This window comes from Chiroxiphia lanceolata, chromosome 12 (genome assembly GCF_009829145.1).
Source record: "Chiroxiphia lanceolata isolate bChiLan1 chromosome 12, bChiLan1.pri, whole genome shotgun sequence".
NCBI classification, from domain to species: domain Eukaryota; kingdom Metazoa; phylum Chordata; class Aves; order Passeriformes; family Pipridae; genus Chiroxiphia; species Chiroxiphia lanceolata.
This window is the reverse complement of record NC_045648.1, coordinates 17,361,636-17,373,962: the sequence shown is the minus strand read 5'-3', so window position 1 is coordinate 17,373,962 and position 12,327 is coordinate 17,361,636. Positions and strand designations below refer to the sequence as shown.

General features: G+C 59.2%; 2 protein-coding genes across 9 annotated transcripts; one reads left to right on the top strand and one right to left on the bottom strand.

The window, feature by feature from the left end:
• The first annotated feature begins 539 nt into the window (after positions 1-539).
• ULK3 (unc-51 like kinase 3) lies at positions 540-4,983 on the top strand. Of its 6 annotated transcripts, none has more exons than XM_032700695.1 (16): positions 540-722; positions 976-1,116; positions 1,297-1,417; positions 1,503-1,607; positions 1,686-1,829; positions 1,919-2,001; positions 2,118-2,273; positions 2,350-2,455; positions 2,568-2,608; positions 2,695-2,797; positions 2,910-2,974; positions 3,093-3,171; positions 3,261-3,301; positions 3,381-3,428; positions 3,499-3,553; positions 3,757-3,861. In XM_032700695.1, the coding sequence occupies exons 1-16, from the start codon at positions 621-623 to the stop codon at positions 3,771-3,773; spliced, it is 1,407 nt and encodes a 468-aa protein (XP_032556586.1). In that variant the 5' UTR covers positions 540-620; the 3' UTR covers positions 3,774-3,861. The 6 variants fall into 6 exon arrangements, 5 of the variants coding, with proteins under 5 accessions (XP_032556586.1, XP_032556585.1, XP_032556584.1 ...); XR_004359375.1 differs by having other exon boundaries at positions 566-722; positions 3,236-3,301; positions 3,757-3,818; XM_032700694.1 differs by adding an exon at positions 4,668-4,983 and having other exon boundaries at positions 566-722; positions 3,381-3,553.
• Positions 4,984-7,994: 3,011 nt separating this feature from the next.
• CPLX3 (complexin 3) lies at positions 7,995-11,994 on the bottom strand. 3 transcript variants are annotated; one of them, XM_032700137.1, is made up of 5 exons: positions 11,606-11,994; positions 10,742-10,968; positions 10,326-10,413; positions 8,921-9,153; positions 7,995-8,148 (listed from the first exon to the last, which is right to left on the bottom strand). In XM_032700137.1, the coding sequence occupies exons 2-4, from the start codon at positions 10,900-10,902 to the stop codon at positions 8,929-8,931; spliced, it is 474 nt and encodes a 157-aa protein (XP_032556028.1). In that variant the 5' UTR covers positions 10,903-10,968; positions 11,606-11,994; the 3' UTR covers positions 7,995-8,148; positions 8,921-8,928. The 3 variants fall into 3 exon arrangements, with proteins under 3 accessions (XP_032556028.1, XP_032556029.1, XP_032556030.1); XM_032700138.1 differs by having other exon boundaries at positions 7,995-9,153; positions 11,661-11,994; XM_032700139.1 differs by lacking the exon at positions 11,606-11,994 and adding an exon at positions 11,173-11,579 and having other exon boundaries at positions 7,995-9,153.
• Positions 11,995-12,327: the final 333 nt, after the last annotated feature.

The following is a 12,327-nucleotide window of genomic DNA, read 5'->3' as shown; positions in this document are numbered from 1 at the left end:
GGCGGGACAGTGGGTGACACTGGTGGGACGGGGCGGGGACGGTGGGTGACACTGTCGGGGCGGGTGGGGACAGTGGGTGACACTGGTGGGACGGGGTGGGGACAGTGGGTGACACTGTCGGGGCGGGGGCGGGACAGTGGGTGACACTGGTGGGGCGGGGCGGGGACAGTGGGTGACACTGTCGGGGCGTGGTCAGGCCGGTGGGTGACAGGGGCGGGGCGGGGACAGTGGGTGACACTGGTGGGGCGGGGAGGGGACAGTGGCTGACACTGTCGAGAGGGAAGAGTGGGTGACACTGTCGGGGCGGGGACAGTGGGTGACACTGTCGGGGGGGCGGGGACAGTGGGTGACACTGTCGGGGCAGCGACGGTGGGTGACACTGGTGGGGCGGGGACAGTGGGTGACATTGGTGGGGCAGGGAGGGGACGGTGGGTGACACTGTCGGGATGGGTGTGGACAGTGAGTGACACTGGTGGGGCGGGGACGGTGGGTGACACTGTCGGGGCGTGGCCGGGACGGTGGGTGACACTGTCGGGGCGTGGCAGGGGCGTGTCCAAGGCCGTGGCGCCCCGGGAAGGCGGAAGCGGGTCCCGGCCCCGTGTGCCGGGTCCGGAGGGGCCATGGCCGGGTCCGGCTGGGCCCCGCCGCGCCTGGATGAGTTCATCCTTACCGAGCGCCTTGGCTCCGGCACCTACGCCACCGTCTATAAGGCCTTCAGGAAGGTAGGGCCTGGCCCGCCGCGGGGGTCCCCCTCCTGCCCTTCAATCTGCTCCGCCACTGCCGTGGGACCCCCCCTTTTCCAGCCCTCCGCGTGGGGTACAACCCCTACAGCCCCAGCCTGGGACCTGCAGCCCCCAGCCTGGGACCTGCCACCCCCTCGCAAGGGTTCCTCCCCTCCTTCTCTGGCAGACTGGGGGAGCACCCCAGGATGGCTGTTTGGGTGGGGGGCTGCAGGGTTACCCCCGTCCTTGGCAGAGGGACGTGCGTGAAGTGGTAGCCATCAAGTGTGTGAGCAGGAGGAGTCTGAACCGGGAATCCATGGAGAACCTGCTGACAGAGATCGAGATCCTCAAGACCATCCGCCACCCGCACATTGTGGAGCTCAAGGACTTCCAGGTGGGCTGGGGGCTTTCCTGGTGGGCGCTCTGAGCCAAAACTACTCTGGCTTGGGTCCGTCCCGGCTTCCCAGGGGTGTATCAGTGTTGCTTGGTGGCAGCAACTGGGCAAACTGGTCCAGGCGAACCCGTGTGGGTGGAACTGGCTGGTGTGGCATGATGAGGTCTTATTGCCTTGCAGTGGGACAGCGACCACATCTATCTGATCATGGAGTTCTGCGCTGGGGGCGACCTCTCCCGCTTCATCCGGATGCGCAGGATCCTGCCTGAGAAGGTGGCACGCATCTTCCTGCAGCAGCTCGGTAAGGACACACTACCTGTTGGGGACCCTCCCTGGGGGTTTTTTGGGGCAGGGCCACACTGCCACGTGCCCATCCACCCGCCCAGCCTGCGCCCTGAAGTTCCTCCACGACCGCAACATCTCCCACCTGGACCTCAAGCCACAGAACATCCTCCTGAGCACGCCGGAGAACCCCCAGCTGAAGCTGGCAGGTCAGACCAGCTCCCTGGGAGGGGCTGGTGGGGGAGAATTCTTTCTCCTTGTCCCTCCACGAGCTCTTTCCCTGCCAGATTTCGGCTTTGCGCAGTACATGTCGCCATGGGATGAGCAGCGCGTCCTGCGGGGCTCCCCCCTCTACATGGCCCCTGAGATGGTGTGTCGCCAGCAGTACGATGCCCGCGCGGACCTGTGGTCGGTGGGCGTCATCCTTTACGGTGGGATTTGGCTTTTATCTCCTCGGGGGTCCACTCAGGGCAGGTTTCTCCCTCTCCAGCTCCCCCCAATTCTCCTTCTCCTCCTGCAGAAGCACTTTTTGGGGAGCCACCCTTTGCTTCTCACTCCTTCGCCGAGCTGGAGGAGAAGATTCGCAGTGACTGGGTTGTGAAGGTAATGGGGAATGGGATGGGATGGGATGGGATGGGATGGGATGGGATGGGATGGGATGGGATGGGATGGGATGGGTTCTCACAGCAGTCAGTGGTCTCAGCCCCTTCCCTCCCCAGCTTCCCAGCCGACCCCAGCTCTCCCCAGAATGCCAGGATCTCTTGGGACAACTCTTGGAGAGGGACCCTCTGAAGCGCATCTCCTTCGAGCGCTTCTTTGCCCACCCCTTTGTGGACATGGAGCACGTCCCGGGCCCCGAGAGCCTGGGCAAGGCGGTGAGCAGGCAGCTGGGGAGCTGCACCCTGGGAATGTGGGGGGGCTGAGCCCTGAGCCCCACCTCGTGTCCCCCAGACTGACCTGGTGGTGGAGGCAGTGAGGAAGGATCAAGAGAGGGATGCCAACGCTGCCCTCTCCCTCTACTGCAAAGCCCTGGAGTATTTCGTGCCAGCACTGCACTGTGAGTCCCCCTTGGGGGCTGTGTGTGCCCTGGGTGTGTTTTGGGGGAAGCATCCCAGGTGAGGTCAGTTTTCAGCCCACCCACCCCAGCGTTTGGTTGCCTTCCCCCGCAGATGAAAGCGATGCACGGCGGAAAGAAGCAATCCGGGCCAAGGTGAGCCAAAAACCCCCGGGGAGGTGGGGGCTACACCCCCATCCTCTGTCCCCCATGACATCCCCTCACCCCTCAAATGTGCACAGATGGGGCAGTACATCTCCCGAGCAGAGGAGCTGAAGGCTTTGGTCAACTCCAGCAACAAGAACCTACTGGAGAAAGGGAACCCAGCTAGAGAGCTCCTTAAAGGTGGCGGATTTTCGGGGATCCCCCAGTGTTGGAGCGGTCAGGGGGCACTGGTGGGGTTTTGGGCTGAAGGGTGAATGTTTTGGGCAATCCCCATTGCCATGTCTCCTTGCAGAGATGGCCAAGGACAAACCTCGGCTCTGCGCAGCGCTGGAAGTGGCTTCAGCTGCCATGGCCAAGGTGAGGGGTGGATTTGGGGGCCCCCTCTTCCCTCAAGTGGAAGGGGAAGGAGCAAACCTGGTGGGGAGGGAGCTGATGGATCCCCCCAGCTGCAGCCAACTCCTGGGATCTCTTGCAGGAGGACGAAGGTGGGGATGATGGTGACGCCCTGGAGCTGTACCAGCAGAGTCTGGGGGAGCTGCTGCTCCTCCTGGCTGGTGAGTTGGGGCTGTGGTGGGAGCTGGAGGGCAGGGGCGGATCCTGCTCTCATGCCTCACCCGGTGGCACATCCCTCTTTCCTCTGCAGCGGAGCCAGCAGGGCGGCGACGGGAGCTGCTCCATGCAGAGGTGAGTGCCAGCCATGGGACACCCACCTGTCCCCCTTGACCTGGCTCCAAAGAGACTGTGTCATCTCTCTCTCTGCCAGATCCAGATGCTGATGGCCCGAGCTGAGTACCTGAAGGATCAGATCAAGGTACAGTTGACTGGTGTGGGTCTGGAGCTGAGCGAGGATACAGGTTGGAAACTCTCCTCTCCCTTGGCAGGTGCGGCAGGCACAGTCCGTGGGCAAGGAGGCGCTGGCAGAGCCCATCCGGAGCGGTGAGTCCTCCTTTTCAGAGGGGATTGGCGGGGAATATCCCTGCAGCTGCCACAGCCATGGGGATATCCCTGCCCACGGGTGATCCCGACCCCGTACACCATCGTCTCCCCCCAGCATGGGGTCATCCAAGTCTGGGAGCCCACCTGGACAGGGTGACAGTGGTGTGTGCAGCCAGGTGAGTCCCCTCTGTCCCCCGGCACAGCCTGTACCTTGCAGTGATTCCCAGGAGCCAGCCAGTGGATGCTGCTCACTGCCCTGTGCAGAGATGCCGTCGGAAAGACGAGGCTTCCGTCCCCGCCGCATCAGGGTAACGCCTCAGAAGTCACCCTCGGGCTCCCATCCCCGGGGGGTCCACAGGGCCATCTGCCTCCTCTCCCAGGCACTGGGCTCGTTTCCCTCCTAGCCCTGCCTCGACCGTCTGCTGCTGCAGCCTCCCCTTCCACGGCGGGCGGGTTATTCCACTCTAATTCCCTCCTCTGGCTGCCACGGGATGGGTATTTTTATCCTGGCACCGGGCTCCAGCAGAATATCCACCCTGATTTTTTGACTGGGTGTTTCTTCCACCTCCCAAATTCTGGGGGAGTGTCTGCACAGCCCAGGTCCACGGATCCCAACCGGGAGCTCAGGGTGGTCGGGGATGCTCTGCTGTGCCTTCCTCACCCAGCATTCTACCTCTGTACCCACCACGGCTCATCCAGCCTCCAGCACCCCTGTGCACTGTCCCAGCCCAGCCACACCTCCCTCTCACTGCTGGAGCACTGGGAATGAGACTTTTTGTTTCCAGACCTGGAGTCTGGCAGATACTGACTGCATCATCATTGTCATGGGTGTGAGCAGTGTTCAGCAGGGACCGACTGAGTCTGACATGAGCAGGAATCAACCACCTTCAGGGGCAGACATCCTTGGCATCCTGCATGCTCTGCTCCGCTCCTCAGGGCTCTGACAACCCCAAGATCCAAACCATATTTCCGGCAATCACTTGTCAGGGGTGCTGAGGTCCGCCTGTCCTGCAAAACAAGGGACTCGTCTCAAAATCTTCTGTATCTCAAGGGAATGTAATTTATTGTCTTTAATAAATGCTAATTTTGGTTTCTCCACCTCCTCTGCTCTCAGGTTTGTGATTTGAGCCCTAGGAGGGTCTCCAGCCAAGCCCGGGACCCAGAGCCAGCATGGGATCCTGGAGCCATCGAGGAGGGCTGGGGACCCTCATCCCTGTCCCCCAGGAGCAGAGCCAGGGTGTGCTCTCCTCTGCTCCAGTGGTGCCCTCCTTCCCCGTGCTCCCTGGGGACACGAGGCAGCCAAAGCAAGGTTTGACCTTGTTTTCACTTCCCATCTTTTTTATTTTTTGTGTGCATGGAAAACACAGAGCAGAACGACACGAGCTGTTACGTAAAATCTTGTTTTCTCCAATAGGTTTTTGTGGCGGGTGAAGAAGGACTGGGCTGGGCCGGGAGGGAAGGCAGAGGGGCTGGAGCAATTGATGGGGGGGATTTTTTTGGGGGGTTCTAAGGATATCCTGAGCCATGACCCCAGCCAAGCTCTTCCTCAGACAGCCTTCTCCCCAGATCCTGCCCCTGTGCTGGCTGCTCCGTGTCCGAGCCGGTGAAGAGCTTCCCGGGCAGATGCGACAAGGCATTTTTATATGTTTTTATTATTCTGAGCAGAGATTATATCCCAAGGCTTTAAAGAGCTTTCCAACCCCGTGTCCTCCCCCAGGCCTGGGGCTAGCACGGAGCCACTGGGGATGGCTGCACCGGCTGGCTGCAGCAGCCGGCGCGGATAATCGCATCTGCCTTTATGCGCGGCTGATTCCGGAGCCTTTGGAAGCAGGACGAGGCTCCGGATGCTCCCCCCCGGGGTGATGGAGCTTGGGGTGCCCTGGCTTTGTGTCGGGGTGGATGTGAGTCTCTTCTGCATCAGGGCTTTTCGGCGGAGCGCTACCCAAATGTCACCGCCCGGACCGGAGGGGAAGTGGCAGGAAGGGAGCAGTCCCCAGCCTGGCAGTGTGGCCTCTGTCACTCAGCGTGGCTTCAGCTTCACAGCGAGGAGCAAGCGCTGCCGTGCTCTGGTCCCATCCATGCCATCACCCAGCTCTCCAAAAGGGCTCTTCCAACCCTCATGGGGTGGCCCTTGGGGCCAGATTGTCACCCAAAGAGGGACGCAGGGGTGGCAGATGGGTTATCACACTCCTGGTGCCAGCCCGTGGGTTGATATGAGTTCAGATATCAATGAGTTGGAGTGAGCTGGGTCGGTGTGTGGAACCAACCCTGGGTTTTCCCAGGGCTCTTTAATCTGGATTAATCCCGGTAGCTGGACCAGCAGCAGTTGGATGGATGGGGCCACCCCTTCCTGCAGCAGCTCACAGGGAAGTTTAATTGCCTGCAAAAAGAAGGAATATTCCCCCAGCCTTCCATGGTGGCTCAATTTTTTCCACACTTTAACAATTGCTCATTTAATGCTTAATCTATTGGGGAAGTCACTTTTTCATCCCAGGCTCCACAGCAGGAAGGAGGAAGATCCTGTGGCCAGGTAAGGAAGGGGCTGGTGCAGGAGGGCAGGAGTTCTGTCAATAAAATTTATGTTATTTGATCAGTAAAATGTATTTTATTTTATCAACAGAATTCCCTGCTGCCGGCATCCTTCAGCAGCCAGCAAGGGCTCACTTGGACAAATCCATCCCAATCCTGGCCCCATAGGTGAGGGAATTATACAGGGAGTGTAGAAGAGAAAAATTACATTTTTTGCTTTAAACCATGCTAATTCTTTGCTTTAATTTTTTTAGTCTGTGTGTTGATGCCTGGAGCAGTTGTATGGCATGGAGGCAGCCAGGATATTCGGCTGCAGGGACGCGCAGGGATCTGGCAGCAGGGAACACTGGAAGCTGGGATGGATCTCTGGATGGGCAAGGAAAAGGCCTGCCCCTGCTCCTGCCATCCCAAACTCTTCTCCGTCCGTCTCAACCTCTCCACCCCGGTACAGGCAGCGACCCAACCATGGGAGCAGGGATGCGAGATCGGAGCATCCTCGGAGCTCCCAGTGCTTTGAACGCTTTGCTGGGAACGCTTTGCTGAAGCTTAACACGTCTGGCGGAGCCAGGCGGGGGGGGGGAGCGTGTGCTGCTTTGCTTTTCACATGCCTGGGGGTCATGGTGCCTCCTAAAATAAACCCACTGAGCTTCACGCGGCCTTTGCGGGGTGGCACGTGGGCCGGGGGAGAGCACGGAGCGAGGCTGAAGGGTCGGGAATGGAGGGGAGGGGAAGGGGGGCAGAGGAAAAGGTGGAGGAGAGAATCCTGGCTGGTTTTGAGTGGGATGAACGGAAAGGCTGCATCCCCCAGCCCCATGACTCCCTGCTCTGGTCAGGATCCCACTCTCTCCCGTGATGTTTATTGATCATGCCTCGCCATCAGCCTGGGATTTAAGTGCCAAGGGCTCAGCTCAGTCCGTGCCTGCTTTCTGCTATCCCTTTCCTGGTGGGGGATTAGATCAGCTTGGGCTGATCCTCATCAGGTATGATCTCCTTTCAGAGCTAAAGCTGCTCCTGCCAATCTTCCCTCTCATTTTTCCCCAGCTCCCAGTGCTGTGTGGGGCTGGATTTGGGATCCCTGGGGGCAGATGTCCCCAGAACTGCTGGCAGGTCTCCTGGCCCTTGGGGCTGGAGGGTCATGAGGATGTACGTCCTCACAGCCAGAGCATCGCACCTGAGCTGCCTTTGTCTGTCTGTCCTCTCAGGGATGGAGATCAGGAGTTTCCCAGAATTACCTGGCCCTGGCACAGTCTTAACAGGGAGCTGGGGGCAGAAAGGAATCTTTTGGCCCAGCAGCCCCAGCCATGGCCTGATCCAGCATCCTTAATAATATTAATAATAACAACAGCAATGATGATGATGATTAATAATAATGACAACAATATCAGCTTCCCAGCACCCTCTCCTGTGTTTTCCTGGATGACCAACCTCCCCTACAAAACCGAAGTGCAGTTAATCAGCTCCCTCGGGATTTGGAGTGATAAATTCCTAGCTCATGCCAGGTTTTTCTAGGAAGCCTCGCCGCAGGAGCCCACTGCCTGCCGGGATGCCATCTGGCTGGAGCTGCTTCGCCTGGGAGTCACACCTATACTTATCACGGGCTCATCCCTGCAGAGATGTGTCCTTGCTCAGAGCAGCACTGCAGACATCCCACAGTGTCCGAGACTGAGTGTTCTGAAGGTTTTATATTAAAATAGCCAAAAACCTGTGAAAAAACGGGAATTTTGTTTGCTTTTAAACCCAACTGCCAACAACAAGCCACTTGTAGCAACCCTTTGGTCCCAAATGTGACCACAACCAGAAGCGATGCTTTCTTTGGGATGCTTCTCCCTCGAGCTCCCGTGCTTGCTCTGTAAAGGGGCACCCCAAAACCTTGATCAGGAGAATAGAGCTTGAGGAGAAAAATAAATGCATAGACATCTCCTGGTATTTATTCCACCGGTTATAACAGTACCATGGCATGGGGATAGCACAGGAGGTGGAGGGACACTCAACCGAGCACAGCGCACAGCTACAGCACGATGGAGGGGGAGGAGAAGGAGATCTTTCCTTATCACTTTGTTCTTCTCCTGGAAGGAACAAGGGCAGAAGTGGATCCCACCCCAGGAGAGGGATGGTGTACACCACTGCTCCAGGGAAGGGCTGGTGTGGGCTCAGCTGAGCACCAGGGAGGAGTTTTATTCCTCTCTGGTGTTAATTCAGGCTTCAGCCTTCTGGTCCTCAACACCCCCCTTCCCACAGGGATAAATGGGATCATATAGCAGGTTATATAGCAGGTCCTTCCTGGCTGGCTCCTTTAGAGGAGCCCTCAAGGGCAGAGGGGGTTGGTGTTCCTTGCACGGACGGGATGTTATTTCTCATGTGATGGGTACGGGATGCAGGGAAGGAGGGTGTTCCGCACCATGCCTCGTCCTTGCGAAGCAAATTGGAGCCTCCCAGTCATTTCTGGGAGGTTGGGTGGAAATGTGGAGGCAGAGACACGGCATATGGCCACCACACACGGTCCTTCCCACGCTGACATGGGCCAATAACACTCCAAGGTCATTTTCCTTCCTTGCTACTGCCCAGGCTCTGGCTAAGGATGCCCGCTGCCATGGGCACAGGAGGAGGCATTGGGATACGGGGGGGGCATGCTGGCTCTTTGCTCTAACCTCAGACCAGAGAACGAAACAAACACCACACAGCAGGAACACCTGGGTCAGGGACTCAAGGGGTCACACGGTTCAGGAGGACCCGAGTGACACACGGCAAGGGTGACAACATTGGTGGGGTCCCTGCCGCTGGCAGCAGCCCCCGTCAGACCCTTCGCTGCACCCCCTCCCTGCTCCCCCACTGTCACACCGGCCCCGTTACATCACGGCGCATTTTTCCGCCGATTGCTTCAGGTCCTCTAGCGTGGCCGAAGCTTTGTCCTTCAAGGAATCAAGGTCCAGGTTCTGGATGTTGCTGAGCTGACCGATAACCGAGTTCTTCTCTTCCTCCTCCTCGTTGTCCTGCTCGATCATCTTGGCCAGCTCTTTGGGCAGCTCCACGTCACCTCCTACCAGCTGGATCTGGTTGTCATCCGTTTCATTCTGGAACGGGCCGGGAGAGAGTCAGGAGGGGGGATGTCACAGTGGGAAGGGGGCTTCTTGGAAGCATGTGCAGGGGCATGTCACAGCAGGGGCTTTGGGCTGTCTTCCTATTTTAAGGTCCGTGTGGGAAGGTCCCTGGGGCTGAGTCTGGGATGCTGATCCAGAGGGGACATAGCTGAGCTGAGCCTGGGCGCTCACAGCAAGAGCTGAGATGAAAACCCATGCACAGCACCAGTATAAACTGGTTTTCAGCATGCACTGTGGGGGGTTTAAGCACCTAATTAAGCTACACGTATGCCTAACAACTGCTCCCACCGGCGACCGGGATCAGCTCTGCGCCAAGAGCCATGGGGAGACTCTGGATGAGGCAGCCCAGCTGCCAAGCGGGATCAGGAATAAGCAGAAGAAACTTGTCAAAAGATGAGAAGGGACATTTCAAGCACGAGAAAACAGAGAAAGGATTGTGGGGCCAGCTCCAAACAAATCCCTATTTTCCCTGGAGAATAAAAAAAAAATCTCCATCTTTTCTTCCTCTGCCTTTTCTGGCTTTCGGTAGGAGGAAAAAGAAATTCTCTGGCTGTTTATTTCCTGGTGATAAAAGGGGATGGGAAGCAGGGCGGTGTGAATCCAGGCTGGCTGAACAACACCAAACAATCAGAACAATCTCACTTGGCTTAGCTGGCCCTTCAGAACTAATATTAGCCCGGCTCCAATTTGGAGTATTCACTGCTGAGAGACTCTTCCTGAATAAAGGGTGGATTTGGAGGGAGAAGAGCTTGTAGTAATTCTAAGAATGGTTGAATTTTCCCTTGATTAAGTTGTTTTTAGTGAATTGTTCATTAGGCAGAAATTCCAAAACTGGAGCCTAGGTGGGAGACATTTGCCAAATAATCTGGGGAGAGAAGCTGGCTAATCCAGCCAGGAAAGTGTAACCCTGGCTCTGCTCCCAGCTCCAGGGAGTCTGGGGTGAAGGTGGCTTTCCCTCATCCAGCTGGATTTAGGGAACAAAAGTGGGGCAGAGGGGGATCAAGTCAGGGTCTGGTGGTCTGGAGTGTTCAGGGATGATGGAAAGGGGCCAAAATTTGGGGAGAAGGATGTTTTACATTTGGGCTTTGACTCCTCATGCGCCCTCTCCTTTCTTCCCCCCCGCCCCGTTTCCAGCACAACCGTACCTTGGGGAGCCTGTACTTGTCTCGGAAGTGGGACCTGACCGTGGCTCTCTCCGCCTTGCGCTGGGCAAACTGGGCATCTCTCTCCATCCTGTGAACCACACAGGTCTGTCACCAACAGCCTGTGCCCCCCATCTTTGGGTTTGCACATCCCCCCAACCTCAGCATCCCCCATTGTCTCTGAAAAGTCCCCACAATTTCCTCCCCCCAGCACAGCCTGAAAGGAGAAAACAATCCCATCTCCCGGGCAAGGAAGCGGATTAAGGGATTAGGGGGCTCATTAAACTCCCTCACGGTCCTGCTGTCCCCGGTACTGGCTCTCCCCAGCTCTCCCCAGCTCTCCCCAGACTGCAGCAGGAGCACCCCCTTCCTTCAGGGACCCTGAGGGTCCAGCCCGTCCCTGTGCCAGTCACACTCACTTCTCCTCCACCAGCTGCCGTTGATATTCCTCGTACTCCTCACGGGTCATGCCCTGTGCCTCGGCCGGAGACTTCTCACCCTCACTCTTCTCCTCACCACCAAGGCCTCCCGTCAGGTTCTTCAGCTGCCCCCCCACCATGCTCTTCACCATGAACGCCATGGCCTCGGTTCCAGGGGGCCCGGGAGCCGGGGGGCCGGGGAGCCGGTGGGCACAGCAGCTGTGGAGCTGGGAGAACGGGGATTAGCTGGGGGCTCCGGGGCACAAGGAGTAGGGAAGATGGGGATGCAGTTATGGGAGCCCGAGGAAGGAGGCTAAGAGGGAGCTGGAGCACCAGGGAGCCAAGGTATGGTCGGTGCTGGGGTGCCAGGAGTAGGGAACTATCGGGAAGGCAGAGTGCTGTGGATGGGAGCTCCTGGGGAGCTGGTGTACCTGGTTATGGAGGAGCTGGGGTCAGCAGAGATGAGTTCCAGGGGAGCTGAGCACTGAGTGCCCGGGGAGCTGGGCTACCGGGTTATGGAGGAGCTGGGATCAGTGGAGATGGATCCCCAGGAAGCTGGGGTACTGGGCTATGGAGGAGCCGGGATCAGCAGAGCTGAGTTCCCATGGAGCTGTGGTACGGGGTTTTCAAGGAGATGGGGTCAGCGGAGATGAATTCCCGGGATGACGGAGTGCTGAGTTCCCCGTGAGCCGGGATCAGCGGAGCAGAGTTCCCGGGGTGGCGGAGTACTAAATTCCCGGGTTGCCAGGGTACTGGGTGGTGGAGGACCCGGGGACAGGGGACCTGAGTTCCCAGGGAGCTGGGGCACGGGGTTATGGAGGAGCAGGGGGTCAGCGTAGATGAATTCCCGGGATGACGGAGTACCGAATTCCCGGGGAGCCGGGGTCAGCGCAGCGGAGTTCCCGGAGCGGTGGAGTACCGAGTTCCCGGGATGCTGGAATATCGAGTGATGGAGGACCTGAGGTCAGCGGACCGGAGTTCCCGGGGAGCTGGGATGCTGCGGATGTGAGTTCCCTGTGCAGCGGAGTCCCGAGCTCCGGGGATGCCGGGGTCAGCGGAGGGGAGCTGTCGGGCTGCCGGAGTACCGAGTTCCCGGGATGCCGGGGTGCTGGAGTTGCCGGGATGCCGGGGTGCTGGAGTTGCCGGGATGCCGGGGTGTCCGGGGCTCAGCGGGGCCGCGCCGCCCCGTCGCCCATGGCGGAGCCAGTCCCGGCTGGGAGCGGAGCGGAGCGGCGGGCGCTGCAGCACCGGGGCTCGCACAGCTCCGGTGTGTGTGTCCCTGCACGGCACCGCCTCCCGCCCGGCCCCGCCGCCCTCCGCCGGGCGGAGCTGCCGCCGTCCCGACCCACGCCGGGGGCACCGAGAGTCCCGCCGCTCCCGAGGGAAGAAGGAGCCCCCAGAGCCCCCCCCCCCGGGGCACCGGGGGTGGATGCAGCCACGGTGGGGGCGGGGAGCCCCCGGGACACCCTCCGTTCCATGATTCCCGGCTGCTTCATCCCACCGAGATTCAAACCCGCCCAAGCGCCTTTTTCTCACTCTGTTCCCCATCCTTCGGTCCGGCCGGAGGAAAAGCCGGGCTTGACACT

Coding starts and splice junctions, on each gene's coding strand:
- ULK3 (XM_032700692.1), top strand. CDS start 621: ATGGCCGGGTCCGGCTGGGCCCCGCCGCGCCTGGATGAGTTCATCCTT. Junction 1,608..1,685: donor CCCCCAGCTGAAGCTGGCAG/GTCAGACCAGCT, acceptor TTTCCCTGCCAG/ATTTCGGCTTTGCGCAGTAC. Junction 3,302..3,380: donor GGGAGCTGCTCCATGCAGAG/GTGAGTGCCAGC, acceptor TCTCTCTGCCAG/ATCCAGATGCTGATGGCCCG.
- CPLX3 (XM_032700137.1), bottom strand. CDS start 10,902: ATGGCGTTCATGGTGAAGAGCATGGTGGGGGGGCAGCTGAAGAACCTG. Junction 10,414..10,741: donor CGGCAGCTGGTGGAGGAGAA/GTGAGTGTGACT, acceptor TGTGGTTCACAG/GATGGAGAGAGATGCCCAGT. Junction 9,154..10,325: donor ACAAGTACAGGCTCCCCAAG/GTACGGTTGTGC, acceptor GGCCCGTTCCAG/AATGAAACGGATGACAACCA.